We start from the raw sequence: 12669 nt of genomic DNA, 5'->3' as shown, positions 1-12669 counted from the left end.
GCAGTTCTGTGCAAGAGGATTAGCAAGCATTGCAGGCAAGGGCAAACATTTCAAGGAGAAACATTATGAATATTCTTGCTTTCAGGCTAGACATAATATCATGCCATAGCTACACATTATAAAACCATTTCTTTTTGAAGCTGATTCACTGGACCAATAATTTGAAATTCAGCTTGATGTTAGAGATTTTTTTTTTTTTAATTTAAAATGACTGGTATTGGTCCACTAGACTGGCAAATTATGTAAGTCAAAAGAAATGAAAAAGCTTTGTTTGTAGTCTAGTGTTCAGTTACAAACAAATAGTAACTCTAAAACTCCTATCCAGCATTGTTGAAGTTTTAAAAAGTCTAGCATCTATTTAGTGCTTCTACAAAAGTTGACCAGAAGCAGCTTATTCAAAGACCTAAATATGAATTATTCCTTAAAAAAGAAGACAAGGATGAGGTGAGGTTGGAGTGGATGGAATTTCCTGGTGGACTTCAAGATTCCCAATGGGTGGGGCGCCTGGGTGGCTCAGTCATTAAGCGTCTGCCTTCAGCTCAGGTCATGATCCCAGGGTCCTGGGATTGAGCCCCGCATCAGGCTCCTTGTTGGGGGGGAGGCCTGCTTCTCCCTCTCCCACTCCCCCTGCTTGTGTTCCCTCTCTCGCTGTGTCTCTCTCTGTCAAATAAATAAAATCTTAAAAAAAAAAAAAAAAGATTCCCAGCAGGTGTATACACACCTTCTCCCAGTTACTCAGTGAAACAGTAATTTAGTGCTACTGTGAAGGGACATTGCAGATGTAATTAAGGTCCCAAACTAGTTGACCTTAAAATATGGAAATCATCCAGGTGGGCTGTACTCATCACAGGAGTCATTTAAATTTGGCCTAGAGGTAGAGAGACTAGAAAGTCAAAGAGATTTGAAGCTCGAGAAGGATTTGACATGGAGGAGAGTCCTCTTTTCTGGTTTTGCAGATAGAGGGGTCCATGTGCCAAGGGATCTGAGAGGGACCCGTGGCTGGTAGCCAACAAGGAAAGGGATAACAGTCCTACAACTGTAAGGAACTGAATTTTTTTTTTTTTTTTAAGATTTTATTTATTTATTTGACAGAGAGAGACACAGCGAGAGAGGGAACACAAGCAGAGGGAATGGGAGAGGGAGAAGCAGGCTTCCCGCGGAACAGGGAGTCTGATGTGGGGCTCAGTCCCAGGACCCTAGGATCACGACCTGAGCCGAAGGGAGACGCTTAACGATTGAGCCACCCAGGTGCCCCTAAGGAACTGAATTCTATCAACAATAAGAATGTGGTTGAAAACACAGCCCCAGGGATGCCTGGGTGGCTCAGTTGGTTAAGCATCTGCCTTTGGCTCAGGAACGTGCTCCATTGGTTAAGGTGGTATCTGCCACGTTTCTCCACTGTACATTTCTTTGTGGGGAACTATTTTGAGGCTATGCAAATATCCCGTTTTTCATCATATTTTGGTGGGGTCGTGTTTTAAACTGCTGCAAAAATTCAAATTTCTTATCATTAGACCTAACAGATTAGAAACTTAATCTTTCAAATTTGGGTAGTTGTCTTGTCGCAGACCTGTGACAGTTTGCAGGCTGGCTCTGGTCTGCAGACCATTCTTTGAGTAGGAATGTTCTGGACTATACTCCTTCCCCCGGTCATTTTTCACATTACTGTCAGATTGGAGTTTGAACAGCAAATCCTACTGTGTCATTCTTCTGCTTAAAATCCTTCATAAACTCCCTGTAATCTGTAGGTAAAGCCCAGACTTCTTGGCATGGTGTTCAAGGTTGTGTCATTCTTCTCCATCTTTCACGTTGTCCTTTCGCTACTCCGATTGTACCATTCCTCCTGCTCAATTCTTTCAGTGCTCATGAACACCTCTTCTCCCCAGTCTGGGCTCACTAGGTTTTCCCCGGGTCGGTTCCCTAATCTGTGCTAGAACTTAACTCTGTTTGTATGCTGTTCAGTGTGTCTCTGAAGCCACTTGACTCTCAAGTTTGAAGTCACAGATTTTGAGTTCATAAGGTTAGCCCATGGCAAATGCTCAATAGGGTTAGTCAAATTTGAGTACGGAGTTAGTTTTCAGGGAAAAAAAAATCTCCAGCACTAATTAAGATCTATATGGCTTGTTGAAATGCAACACAGTAGATGGAAAAGCCCTTGGGGGGGACGGACAGTGTTCCTGATGGATAGGGCCGACTGCAGAGATGGAGGCTCTTGACTTCTGGTGCTTGCTTCGTGCATATTGTCTCTACCTATGTGGGCAGATAAAAAATTCAAGCAAGTAAGCAAGCAAGCAAACATGACTGTGCAGCTCCATGACCAAACCTGGTGTCTCCTTCGATCCATTTAATCACTGTTGGGACTGCTTTCTTTGTCTTGCAAACCTGAGCCCAGAGCAGACAGAGATCCTTTGCTTCTCCTCCTTGGACCTCCTCCTCTGGCTCCTCTTTTCTCTGAATACATAGCAGTATGGTAGGGTAGGTCAAGGGACTTTATTTAGTTACTTTTAATTCTTGTTCTTGGTTCATCCCAAGATTGTCTTTATGTTTCAAAGGAAAGTTAAAAAAATGTTAACAATGGTTTGAAATTAAGCCCAACTCACTTCTGTAGCTTTCTGAACAGAAGCAGAGGACTCTCCCTATTCCTACTTTTCCTACCTAAATTGCATTTAGTCATTTATATCTAACTGTTGCTAGACTTTATATTTAGTCTGAATTGTCAAGCATCAGTAAATAAAACTTTTAAAAAGTTTCCCAAAACTGGGGCGCCTGGGTGGCTCAGTTGGTTAAGCGTCTGCCTTTGGCTCAGGTCATGATCCCAGGGTCCTGGGATCCAGCCCCTGCTCAGTGGGGGGTCTGCTTCTCCTCCTCCCTCTACTACCCCCCCCCACTAATGTGCGTTCTTTCTCAAATAAATAATAAAAAAAAAAATCTTTACAAAGTTTCCCAACACTAAGGGTGACAATTACTTTAGGCACAGGAGGGAGTTAGAATGCCAAATAATGTATCCTAAAGATGTTCCTAAGTTTATTCAAGATTTTCTAATTCAAACAGCACCCTTTGTTAATAATATAAACCACAGATAGAGAAAATCCCAGTAAATCTTCTGAATGAAAATTTTGTAAGGAAAACTCTTTAACCACATACAATCTATTATTAAATTTTACTGTTGAGGGGAAGAAACAAAACAAAGAAGACCTCCCCCTGAAAAAAAAAAAAAACCACAACAATAACAAGTGGTCTTATGAACTACATTTGCAGAGGGCAGTATATTTCAGTTTTCATCTGGAATTACTTAAAAACACTGTGCTTGGATGGTTAACATAAAGAAAAGTATACTGTGATGTAGTTAATATCTTCACAGTCCTTTGAAGATTAGGGATAATTTCAGAAAGATCTCTTTTTGTTTGTTTTTGGTTTTAAAAAAAATCCAGATAAATCTTTTTACTTCCTGTCCTTCAGGCTGTCCATAGACCATAGAAATTTTATTATTTTAGACTGGAGGATATAACAGGCTCATGTAGTAAAATGATACTGGTGATTTAAAATCATTGGGGCGCCTGGGTGGCTCAGTCGTTAAGCGTCTGCCTTCGGCTCGGGTCATGATCCCAGGGTCCTGGAATCGAGACCCGCATCGGGCTCCCTGCTCGGCAGGAAGCCTGCTTCTCCCCCTCCCACTCCCCCTGCTTGTGTTCCTGCTCTCTCTGTTTCTCTCTCTGTCAAATAAATAAATAAAATCTTTAAAAAAAAAATGTTAAAATCATGGTGGCCAACCACTGAACAGAACCCAAAAATAAGATAACCTTTTGCAAAAGTCAACTCTGATGATTTAAGACTTACTGCCTGAACAATTCCCTGAGATTCAGCCACATCAGCTTTCTTTGGAGGTAAGCCTTGTCCTCCCTGTTCTACAGAGGCCTGAGCGCCGGGGCTGCTCTCCAGAGTACAAATCAAAGGAAGAGAACTCTGAGAAGATTGCTGTGTTACTCAGAGCACATCAAGGGTTTGATCACTGGAGACCCGAGCCACTAATTGGGCCTATAGTGGTATGAGAGGAGGTGGTTAAAATAAGGAGACAGATTTTTAAAAATCAAAGTTTAAGAGCATATGGAAGGCAAATATTGTCTCTAAAGCAATCTAAAATCTCTGGATTTCAGATGTCTAACTATGACCCACATAAGAAAAATGCATTTTACGTCACTACCCAGTATGAATCTATAGGCCTAAAACTGAAACAAAAATGTTATGGGACCATACTGTGTGTGACAGCTTTGGATATTCTCTATTTTATTATTTTTAATTAAGAAGATGCTAGTCAGGGTGCCTGGGTGGCTCACTCGGTTGAGCGTCTGCCTTCAGCTCAGGTCATGATCCCAGGGTCCTGGGATTGAGCGGCGGGCTCCCTGCTCAGGGGGGAACCTGCTTCTCCCTCTCCTTCTGCCCCTCCCCACTGCTCATGTGCGTTCTCTCTCTGTCTGTCTGTCTCTCTCTGTCTCTGCTCTCTCTCTCTCTCTCACATGAATAAATCTTAAAAAAGAAAATGCTAGTCAATACCCAGTGAACTCATGTCATTGTGCACTTATTGGCCACTTCCCACAGTCTGGAAAAACACCACCTGAGATTGTCATAAACATTTGCGGCCACCCTTGTTCTGTACTTGCTTTAGAGGTGGTTTTTGTTTTTTTTTTTTTTTTGAATTTATGTTTAGTTCATGAGTTACAGAAAATGTCATAGAAATGTTGTGGGGTTTTTTTTGTTTTTGTTTTTGTCTTTAACTGAAAGTGCTTTTATTTAGCTCGAGCTCCCTTTTAGTTTCCCAGACGTAGTTCTGAATCATGTCCGTCCAGTCAGGGAACAACAATTGTTATGGTTGGTATTCAGAAAAATGTGATGCCTGGCATGCTAGAACTGGGAGTTGAAGGGGCCTGAAGAGGGCATCCAGGCCAGCCCGCTCCTCGTGCAGAAGCCCGGAGAAGGACTAGTTGTAATTCATCAGAATGAAGTACAGTAGTTTCTGTAGGCATGTCCTAGCAGTAGAGTATATTTAAAAATACTCTCACGAGGACACTGATGTTGTGGGTGGATGCTTCTGGATCTGAATGTTGGGGGAGAGTGTAGAAGAAGCAGCTCTCACCTCTGGGTACCATTGGAGAAGTGGAGTCCATGCCCCTGTAACTTTCTTGGCTTGGGTACTAGGGCAACTCTCAGATATATGTGCTTGGCTATTTCAGCCCAGGCCTCATGAGAGTATATATCATAAGAATTTAAAAAGATCAGTTTAGGGAAAGGGATGGTCAACATCTCGGAAGCTGAGGAAGAAGCCTGGAAAAGTGCTGGCTTGAGGTCATGCTTGGTCTTGGGTCTGTGCATTTTGCATCCTGCTGGGACATGGTGTAAGGAGCTTCGGCTTCACATCTGAGCCTCAGTTGCCCAAGAAAGTGAATAAATAAATTTAATATTTGTAGTCAAAACCTTATCCCCTGATATAGTAAAACTACAAAAATAATCACATTTATTTCTGCTAGATACTGAGGGGCTTTCTAAATGCTCGCTCCAGTCTTTGGGACTCCTTTCCGTACTTCACTTTCCCTTAACACATAATTATATGTGTTATTATATATATATATATATTATTATTATTATAAACACTGTGATCTCTTTTTGGCAAGTCTCGTAGGCTTTTCTTTTATCACTGTATTATCGTAGACAGACAAGCTCTAGGGAGGCCAGATGATGAATTCCCTTCCTATCCACCTGGCATTTTCTGTGAAATAGACAAACTCTAATACCCACAATGAAGGCAGCATGCTTGTCTTAAGTGCTGTCATTTATCATACAAAGTCAACGCTAATAAAATGAAGAAATCTGATTTATTTTTAAAACGGAATCAGGAATCAGCAAATGATAGCTTATGGGCCAAATATGGCATATACCTGTTTTTGTAAATAAAATTTTATTGGAACACAGCCATGCCTATTCATTTATGTATAATTTATGCCTGCTTTTACATTATAATGACAGAGTTAAGTAGTTGCTATAGAGACTGTGTGGCCCACCAAAGCCTGAAATCTTTGCCATCTGACCTTTTACAGAAACAGGTTGACTGCCCTGGACTGAAGGAATATTTAGAGACTGAGGTATTGTTTTTAGTAAGAATGGTTGAGGCTAAAAAAAAAAAAAGAACGGTTGAGGCTATTTTCTCTTACATGGCATGAAAAAAAATCTTGTCACAATAGATAATAATTCATAACTAGTTTTGGTGAGGGAAAATTCCCAAAGTCTATTGGGTGATTGGGGTCTACTCTTTTTTTTTTTTTTTAAAGTAACAGATTAAAAATCATTATACATTCATAATGCTGAGAAGATAGCTAATGAGGCATAAATGAAAGATTACATGTGGCATGCTTAGAATTTAACTGTGCAGTGAGGGCTGGTCACATGATTTCAGCTGGCATTGCCTATTCTCATAGTCTAAATTGTGAATTTTAATTAATTTTTATATTTATAAATGTCAACCTATTTGAGATTATACTTGCTACAGATCAATAAGGCTAAGCTAAGAGTCACTTGAAAAGAGCCCCATATTTCTTGTATTTAATAGATGTAGTTCAATGTGTTAAAAATGAGTATTTAATCATCTATTTCTCGGTCACAGAATTTAAGCAATAAAACATGGGGCTGTGGTGCTCCTGATCAGGGCAGTTTAAATATGAGTTATCTAATGTGTGCTTCTCTTTTTATTTTTTTTTAACAGACTTGTGGAAGAGAGCAAACTGATCCCACTCATTTTTGAAGTAATTCTGGTAAGAAGGGAAACTTGTCTCTGAAATTCGAGTGACATTTAAAACATTTTAAGGTTTTGACCATGTCGTAGGGTTGGGTTCAAACCCTGACTCTGTCCAGAAGGATTCTGTGCCCTTCATCATCTCACTTCACCTTATTGGGCCTCAGTTTCTCTATCTGGACCTTGTCCAGCTCTGAAATGGTATGGGACACCGCTTAATGACCTGCCCTCTATTTATACATCGTTCATTTGAGATTGGTTTGTGGAGGAAGGGCAGAGGGTTGATCACTACACTTTGGTGTGAATTTTCTGATGCTCAGTATGAAGCCCCCTGACTTGGTAGTCAATGGGTCAGATCAGCAGTTTTGTGCCTATGGCCAGAAGGTTATGTTCTTCTGAATGTGGAATAGCTTAACTTCCATACACATTTTTTTCTATTCATAGAATGCTACTCCATTGAAAACCATTTGTTAAAGGAAACCTTTCTTCTATGGTTCCTATGTGTAGAGAGTAAAATGGGATTGCCGGGTTGACTTTTCTCACTTCTGATAAATCCCTACTAATTCCTGCCTTTAGGCAGGTTTGAGAAATAGGCTGGAGGTTGAGTTGGTGCTTAGGGCAACAGAGTGCCCTTAGCTGAAGAAATGTTCTCTTGTACCTGGGTTGGCTATCCCCCTTCACTAAAAACCTGCCCTACATAGGTAAGTGACAGCATAATGGACAAAGGAGGGGACACGTCCCCAGCCAGCTCAGCCTAACCTACCTTGGCCTTCAATGGAGCAATAACCCTAGTCTGATAACTGTACCCATGGAAAATTATCTTTCTTTAATCATCCTAAAATATTAATATACAAGTTGTTTGTGTGTTGATATGGCTAAATGGTGAAAACATTATTTTTCTTAGCTGCAAGGTGAACCTTTTCCTTCCAGGAGAGTGGGTTGGGTTTGCTGAGCTACGTGGTTTGGATGGGGACAAGAGGTGGCAGTGGGTGATATTCCCAAAGCATGCTCCAGTGACAAGATGGCACAGAGCTGCCATGCTGGGGCCTGTACAAAGTTGGAGGCTGGATTGAATTGCTTTGAATAGTAAGGGGATTTTATAAGCAATAGTGGGAGAAGAAATAGAGAAAGTGGGAGGAAGGCACATGGAGATAGCTGTCGAATGGGATTTTAAGCTTTGCCAAGTGGCCTGTGTGTCTCCCCATCTTCAATAAGGGGATATGTGACTTGCTAATTTGTTGCAGCATTGGATTTGTTGTGGAGTTCAGTAGGTGCAGTAAACTGTCTGCTTTGGGTTTCATTGGGCATGGGGCAAGAGCCAAAGCTGTCCAAACCCAGCCACATCAGGCTTGCATTTGAGGAGACCAGCATTGAAGACATGGAGAGCTCTCTAGAGCTCGAACAGGCCTTAAGCGGGGGCGGTGGGGGGGGTGTGACTCATTGCCCTGCTGTGGCAGGAACGTTTCTAACCTGTTCGGGTCAGTACAGCTCCTTTTGTGACTGATGAAAAGTTTTCATCCTGTCCTTTGGCAATCACTTCAGGGTCTCAAATCTTGTACATAGGAAATTCCTTCTTGAAGGTTACCAAAATCTGTGCTTGATTAATCTTTGTATAATGACCACCTAGAAAGGTTTCATATCTTATTTTTAAAAGATTTTATTTTTGTGCAAGAGAGAGAGAGGGAGAGAGAGCACGTGCGTGAGCATGCACATGAGCGGTGGTGGGGGGAGGGGCAGAGGGAGAAGCAGACTCCCCGCTGAGCAGGGAGCCCGATGAGTGGCTTGATCCCAGGACCTGGGATCATGACCTGAGCTGAAGGCAAATGCTTAACCGACTGAGCCACCCAGGCACCCGAATGGCTTCATATCTTACAAACCACAGTGAATGTTTAATTGATTAATGCCATGATTTAGACCTTTTTCATGTATTGGAGCTGTCATAGCATGGGTAGAGGTGATGTCTACTGTCCAAGTGAGGATCTCAGCCAGTCCTGAGCCCTGTGACCTCCCAGGCATGTCTGGGATGATGCTTTTCCTCTAACCAAAACAGCTCCATACTCAGGTTTCTTCTATGATAAGATTTCAAAAAGAGGTCCTGCTGCTAAAAAAAAAAAAAAAAAAAAAAAAAAAAAAGTTGGAAATCACTGCTTTTAGGGGACAGGACTTTGATGTCCTTGAAGAACATTATTAAATCCCTTTTCTACTTTTGTCTTTCTTGAGTTGAATAATCTCAACTTTTTCCCTCTGTATAAATACATTTTTTAATCAGTGAAATGTCTTTGTAGCAGTTATCCTGTGAACAATTACCTTGTCCTTTCTAAATTTTTGTCACTGAGCAAGACATGATATAGCATTTTAGTGATTCTATGATGTACTTTTTTTTTTTTCTTTCAGATTTTAACATTTCTGAAACTGGGGTGTACTTTCCAAATCAGTGACATTTTATGATTGCTTTCAGCCAGGTGACCTGGTTGTCATTGCCTTAACCAATTCATTTCGCTTTTATTTTTCTTTTTATAAGTGCCCAAGAGTGATGCATTATAAAAATATATGTCTGAATATGTCTAAAAGAGCTCTTTCAATAAACATAAAATGAACTTTCTAAGTAATAAGAAATCATGTCATAGTTTAATTGGCAGCATTTTTCTTTCTTAGGGCTTAAGAAAATAATGGTACATCTTAGAACTGAGGGATTCCTAGTTTCAGGGAAACACAGTATATACTTCAGTGAGGTTTGGTTTCTAAGCTCAAGGGCCTGTGTGGCGTCTACATACATGTAGCAGCTTCTTGGCAACAGTTTGCTCAGAAAAGACATAATGATGTAAGAGAATGGTCGAGTTTCATTCTTCTGTATATAGCTGTCCAATTTTACCCCATCTACATTTATTGAAGAGACTGTCTTTTTTTCCATTGGATATTTTTTCCTGCTTTGTCGAAGATTAGTTGACCATAGAGTTGAGGGTTCATATCTGGGCTCTCTATTATGTTCCATTGACCTATGGGTCTGTTTTTGTGCCAGTACCATGCTGTCTTGGTGATCACAGCTTTGTAATAAAGCTTGAAATCAGGCAACATGATGCCCCAGCTTTGTTTTTCTTTTTCAACATTTCCTTGGTGATTTGGGGTCTTTTCTGGTTCCATACAAATTTTAGGATTGTTTGTTCCAGCACTTTGAAAAATGCCATTGGTATTTTGATTGGGATGGCATTGAAAGTATAGCTGCTCTGGGCAGCTATATACAGAAGAATGAAACTTGATCTTTCTCTTACACCATACACAAATATAAACTCTAAATGGGTGAAAGACCTCAATGTGAGACAGGAATCCATCATAATCTTAAAGGAGAACATAGGCAGTAACCTCTTCGACATCGGCCACAGCAACTTCTCTCAAGACATGTCTCCAAAGGCAAGGGAAACGAAAGCGAAAATGAACTTTGGGACTTCATCAAGATAAAAAGCTTCTGCACAGCAAAGGAAACAGTCAACAAAACAAAGAGGCAACCCACAGAATGGGAGAAGGTTTTTGCAAATGACACTACAGACAAAGGGCTGATATCCAAGATCTATAAAGAACTTCTCAAACTCAACACCCAAAAAAACAGATAATCAAGTCAGAAAATGGGCAGAAGACATGAACAGACACTTCTCCAAAGAAGATATCATACAAATGGCTAACAGACACATGAAAAAATGTTGAACATCACTAGCCATCAGGGAAATTCAAATCAAAAACACATTGAGATACCACCTTACATCAGTTAGAATGGCAAAAATTAACAGGGCAGGAAACAACATATGTTGGAGAGGATGTGGAGAAAGGGGAACCCTCTTACACTGTTGGTGGGAATGCAAGTTGGTACAGCCACTTTGGAAAACAGTGTGGAGGTTCCTCAAAAAGTTAAAGATAGAGCTACCTTATGACCCAGCAATTGCACGACTGGGTATTTATCCCAAAGATACAGATGTAGTGAAAAGAAGGGCCACATGCACCCCAGTGTTCATAGCAGCAATGTCCACAAGAGTCAAACTGTGGAAGGAGCCAAGATGCCCTTTAACAGACGAATGGATAAAGAAGATGTGGTCCATATATACAATGGAATATTACTCAGCCATCAGAAAGGATGAATACCCACCATTTGCATCGACATGGATGGGACTGGAGGAGATTATGCTGAGTTGAAATAAGTCAAGCAGAGAAAGACAATTATCATATGGTTTCACTTATTTGTGGAACATAAGGAATAGCATGGAGGACATTAGGAGAAGGAAGGGAAAAATGAAGGGAAAATCGGAAGGGGAGATGTACCATGAGAGACTATGGACTCTGAGAAACAAACTGAGGGTTCTAGAGGGGAGGGATGTCAGGGGAATGGGTTAGCCCGGTGAGGGGTATTAAGGAGGGCACGTTATTGCGTGGAGCACTGGGTATTATGCACAAACAATGAATCATGGAATACTACATCAAAAACTAATGATGTAATGTATGGTGATTAACATAATAATAACAAAGAATAATGAAAAGATTGTACAGAGTCCTGCATATTGGCTACTACTTGTCTTCTAGCCACCCACTAAAAAAGCAAAAGCTGGTGGTCCACTGTGTCCTCCTTATGACTTTTTCCTCTCCTCTTAGCCCATAACTATTTTCCAGCTTCTTTTGATATACTGAAAGACTGATACAGGCTTTATAACTTCCTCCTTTTCTAGAGATCCTCATACAATGTGCTCTTACCAGCAGTGCTTCCTCTCCTACATGTTTTTCAGTAAGAAAGCAAATGTTTCTCTTCTGATGGGCAGGAATTTCAGGCAGTTTCTGTGTCTTTTCTGTGGGCCTGGAGGGAAGTGAAGATGAAAGAAACAACCTGTGAATTTGATGCCGTTTATATAAAACAGCCATGTATAAATCTTAAGAAAAGCAGGTAGAACAAAGAGATTTAAGTATGGATCCAGCTGGCCAAGATATAGTACAAAGCTGTAGTAATCAAAACAGTCTGGTACTCTCATAAAAATAGACACATAGATTAATGGAACAGTATAGAAAGCCCAGAAATAAATCCATGTTTTTATGGTCAATCTATGACAAGAGAGGCAAGAACATACAATGGAGAAAAAACAGTCTCTTCAACAAATGGTGTTGGGAAAACTGGACAGCTACATGCAGAGGAATGAAACTGGACTGCTTTCATACACCATCCACAAAAATAAACTCAAAATGGATGAAAGACCTGTGAGACTTGAAACCATAAAACTCTTAGAGGAGAACACAGGCAGTAATTTCTCTGACATCAGCCATAGCAACATTTTTCTGGATTTGTCTTCTCAAGCAAGTGAATCAAAAGCAAAAATAAACTCCTGGGACTACACCAAAATAAAAAGCTTTGCACAGCAAAAGAAACCACCAACAAAACAGAAAGGCAACCTACTGAAAGGGAGAAGATATTTGCAAATCATATATCTGCTAAGGGGTTAATACTCAAAATAGATAAAGAACTCATACAACTCAACACCAAAAAAACAAACAATCCAATTTAAAAAAATGGGGAGAGGACCTGAACAGACATTTCTCCAAAGAAGATATACAGATGGCCAACAGACACATGAAAAGATCATTAGTAATGAGGGAAATGCAAATCAAACCACAAAACCACACTTCACACCTGTCAGAACATCAGGAATGAAAAGAAATGTGTTGGCAAGATGTGGAGAAAAAGGAAGCTTCATGCACTGTTGGTGGAAATGTAAATTGGTGCAGCCACTGTGGAAAACAGTATAGAGATTCCTCACAAAATTAACAATAGAAATACCATATGATCCAGTAATTCCACTAATTGGTATTTACCCAAAGAAAAAGAAAACACTTTGAAAAGATACATGCACCCCTATATT

The 12669-nt window shown here is 40.4% G+C and overlaps 1 protein-coding gene across 6 annotated transcripts in view; it reads left to right on the top strand.

Annotated features, from left to right (window-relative positions):
* Window positions 1-12669, top strand: part of ULK4 (unc-51 like kinase 4) — a 604302-nt gene that overhangs the window by 285169 nt on the left and 306464 nt on the right. For all 6 annotated transcript variants that reach the window (XM_027585659.2, XM_027585655.2, XM_027585660.2 and 3 more), the window contains one exon: window positions 6752-6800. In XM_027585659.2, coding sequence (XP_027441460.2) covers window positions 6752-6800 — 49 coding nt within the window. The remainder of the gene's footprint in view (window positions 1-6751; window positions 6801-12669) is intronic.

The sequence above is a fragment of the Zalophus californianus genome, chromosome 1 (genome assembly GCF_009762305.2).
Source record: "Zalophus californianus isolate mZalCal1 chromosome 1, mZalCal1.pri.v2, whole genome shotgun sequence".
Taxonomy (NCBI): Eukaryota; Metazoa; Chordata; class Mammalia; order Carnivora; family Otariidae; genus Zalophus; species Zalophus californianus.
Note: the sequence above shows the minus strand (reverse complement) of the source record. Positions and strands in the feature narration are given on the sequence as shown.